The 3,905-nt window shown below is 43.8% G+C and overlaps 1 protein-coding gene across 1 annotated transcript; it reads left to right on the top strand.

Annotated features, from left to right (window-relative positions):
* The first annotated feature begins 1,138 nt into the window (after nt 1-1,138).
* LOC147899101 (stress-related protein-like) lies at nt 1,139-1,666 on the top strand. The gene has a single exon (XM_087378216.1). It carries the CDS (start codon nt 1,139-1,141, stop codon nt 1,664-1,666), a length of 528 nt encoding a protein of 175 aa, XP_087234342.1.
* Nucleotides 1,667-3,905: the final 2,239 nt, after the last annotated feature.

The following is a 3,905-nucleotide window of genomic DNA, read 5'->3' as shown; positions in this document are numbered from 1 at the left end:
ATGAGGAGGCGAAGCATCGATAATATGAGGTGGGATCTTTAGGAGGGACCATTATGGATGCATGGAGTGATGGTGATAGTAGCCCTCCACCATTACCCCATGAGGCTATGGAGGAGGAGGTGCTTAATGATATGGTGCAGGATTTATTTGTCCATCAGTCCTTACGTAGGGATGATAGCATGGAGCAGGACGATCTTTTTACGGCAGAATCGACACCACTATTTAAGGGGTGCACAGTCTCTGTTCTATGTGCCTCCCTTGAGTTACTAAACTTGCAAAACAGCAATGCAAGTTTGAATGCATTACTCAAGTAAGATTTAAAGTCTATTTTGCAAACATGGTGAATTATGCTAGTGGCTCAAATACTAAAATACTTTTGTTAATTTATGATATTCATGTGTAGGCTATTCTGTAAAATGCTTCCAAGGGAGAATAAATTATTGACCTCAAGAGATATGGCAAGGCAACATGTGACCTCTCTTGGAGGATTGGATTACAAGTGCATCCATGCATGCGTCAATGATTGTGTTCTATTTTGTGTTGGGGTTTGTCAATGTCCTGCCTCTCCATAGGCACACTTGTGATCCTATGTGTGTGCTAGAGGGGCAGTTAGGTGTGTTAGGTGGAGCTAGATGCTCCTAGAGGATAGGGGAGAGATTCTAGGATCTTCGTGGCCTTTGGCATGAGGTCATCTATGATGTCAGTTGGATGTAGAGGTAGCCTACATATGGCCCTCATTTCTCTTCATTCAATGAGACAATTCTTCATTTGTGTCCATCTTTTTGTCTCCATTTTGCTCAGCTTGCTCTTTTCAACATGGTATCAGAGCAGTACCAGCCTCCTTGAGCTTGATCCCGCCACCTCATCATCTCCTGTACTGTTGCAGCTTGTGCTTGTCGTCATCCTTGGGATAACAAGACGATGATGCTGCATCGTCAACCTCTTGGCTCTCTCCTCCAACTCCTCGTTCCTTATCCTGGACGTTCGTTCCCCGAGACTTGAGTAGTTTCTAAAGATCTTGTTACGGAACTTCTACTTAAATGGCCGCCGTCAAGTTTATGTTCTAGCAGAGGAAGCAGCGCTTAAGTATCTTGGGTTCGTCGAAATAACGGTCTATTCTGCCTCAACATATGCAGCAATGGCGTACGAATTTGTGAAAAAGTGCTCAGGCTCTTTGAAGCCTCGTGTCGATGCTGTCGAAAAAAAAGTCAGAAGCATTGTTGGACCTATATACCACAAGATTGAGGGTATTCCTCACGAGATTCTACTCTTTGCTGGAGTCTTTAGCATGTGCCGTGGAGACCCACGTGCCTCAGAAGGTAAAGGAGGTGTCATATACGGTTTTTGGAATCGCCAAGCAAATCCAGACTATTTGATATCTGTGGCTGCGGAATTGCATGAAAGCAGCTTTGTGGAGACGTCTAAGGCTTACTATGCCAGATGCGAGCCACTAGCAGAGGAGTGGCTTTACTCCATGTGGAAGAAGTTTCTGAAGCTCCCATATTCTGTCAAGGTTATACATTGCGTGGCTCCTCCTACTATATTCTGCGCCGACAAGTTCAACCACGTTATAGCCGCTTTGAAAGAAAAGCAGCTTCCTTTGATTGGGTTCGTGCCCTCCTTGCCGGTCGAGCGCATCGAAACCATTATTAAGAGAGATGCCTAGTTTTTGGATTGCGTTCTACTATCCATTCGTATTTGTCTTTCTACATTTGTAGATAATGAGTATGTTTTTTGAGCTCCACTTGTATCTCCCCTAGTTGTCAAGGTACTCTGCCTGGACAGTACTCCAAAAATGATTGTAATAAACTGTGAGTTCTTTGTCCTCACCTCTGGTCACCTATGATGTAGACCATGTGAGTATGTGTTGTCCCCTTGGTAACTCCTGCAGACTTGTGTTTGTACATGCAGGGGAGATAACCATTAGGGGGGGTTTTGTTTTTTAGTTTTTTTTTTTTTTTTGCCCGCATGGTACCTCTTGCAGACATTTTGTTTGTACATGCAAGGGAGATAACCATTGGGGGAATTGTGTTCCCCACTCTGTATACCTTACACCCATGGGAACCCTTGCTAGCTTGAGATCCTAGCAATTGATAGATCCATGACCACCATGAGATGGCATGTGACACCTTATGCTAGCTGTATCCTTGACATAGCTTGAGGCAGTCCCTTGAGGGGGGGTTTGTTGGGGTTTTTCAATGTCCTGCCTCTCCATAGGCACACTTGTGATCCTATGTGTGTGCTAGAGGGGCAGTTAGGTGTGTTAGGTGGAGCTAGATGCTCCTAGAGGATAGGGGAGAGATTCTAGGATCTTCGTGGCCTTTGGCATGAGGTCATCTATGATGTCAGTTGGATGTAGAGGTAGCCTACATATGGCCCTCATTTCTCTTCATTCAATGAGACAATTCTTCATTTGTGTCCATCTTTTTGTCTCCATTTTGCTCAGCTTGCTCTTTTCAACATTTTGTGGACCACATAAGGAGGCAAAAGAGTGTCTTACTTGTGGAGAGGCAAGATATACAGCAAATCTCAAAACTTTGGATGTGCCTCGTAAGGTTTTGTGACATTTTCCCATAATCCCTCATATCCGACATATGTTCAAGTGCAAATCTATTGCAGAGCTCTAGCCATGGCATTCCTCCCGTCGATCAACCAATGGCACATGGAGAACTACTGCAAACACTCCTACATATTGAAGACACATGGCCAAGCTTCAAGGCAAAACCTAGGAGCTTGAGACTTGGATTGGGTATGGACAATGTGAACCCATTTGGTCACAAAAGCACCTCTTATAGTGTATGGCTAGTGATATGTTGTGTTATCCCTTCTAATTCTAGGAAAACATAAGGTCAAAAATCTTGATGTTTATTTGGAGCCTTTGATTGATGAGCTGGAGGTACTTTGGAGAGGTATGGAGGTGCCTAATGAGAGCACGCCTCCCTCGTCTCATGAAACTTCAACTGCAAAGCATTCTTGATGTGGACGATGCATGACTTCCCAAGCTATGGCGAGTGTTTGGGCAAGCATTGAACTTTTAATTATGAGTAGGTAATCGATGTGGCACCCTAAAACCACCTTGCTTATGCAATTGCATCTATTGTTTAGTTCTCACTACATCACGTTACCATGCATGACCTGTTTGTGGTCCTTTGCTACTTGCTTCATGGGCAGATGCATTGAATAAGGTCATCTATTAGAATCAACATCGATTTCTCCCACCTGATCATCCTAGATATGTCGCCCCTTGGAATGAGGTCCCCCCACAGTCACTCACTGCAGGAGATTGGATGAGAATTTGGGATGGTTCCAGGATGACTCCACCACTGGGTATGAGTCAGTAAGGGTTTGCAACTATTGTGTGCTATATTGAATGGAAATAAAGATTGCATGCCAACACCATCTTTTGTTTAAATACTCCATCTTTTTTCAGCTACCATATTGTTCCCACCTCAAGATCAATTACCTGCTTGATCCCATGCATATCTTCAAGAATGTGGCATCTACCATTTGGGAACATTTGAATGGGACATGAGATTTCGTAGGCATAAGGGAGGATCTATGCACCACAGGGAGAATGCATGAAGCTTGGCCACAAGAGAGGCCAAATGGGCGTGTCTTTTTACCCCGTGCACCATGGAGGTTATCAAAGCTAGAGATGGTGGTAGTGAAGCAAGCTATCACTACTACAATTCATACTCCCATTGGATGCATGAGATGTTTGAAAGGGGCCTTCGCAAAGAGCAAGAAAAGAGGTGTAGAGCAATTATTTGGCTTGAAATCTCATGATTGGCACCATATTCTCCATGTAAGTATGACTTAGCATCATATCTTTTTCCTTCTAAATTTGTGAGTGTAGATGTAACTAATCAACCATCGCTCATGTGTTCAATCCATACTACCTACTA

Source organism: Dipteris shenzhenensis, chromosome 8 (assembly GCF_047967505.1).
Source record: "Dipteris shenzhenensis isolate YYH24624 ecotype China chromosome 8, Dip_SZ_1.0, whole genome shotgun sequence".
NCBI lineage: Eukaryota > Viridiplantae > Streptophyta > Polypodiopsida > Gleicheniales > Dipteridaceae > Dipteris > Dipteris shenzhenensis.
This window is presented reverse-complemented; position numbering and strand designations above follow the sequence as displayed.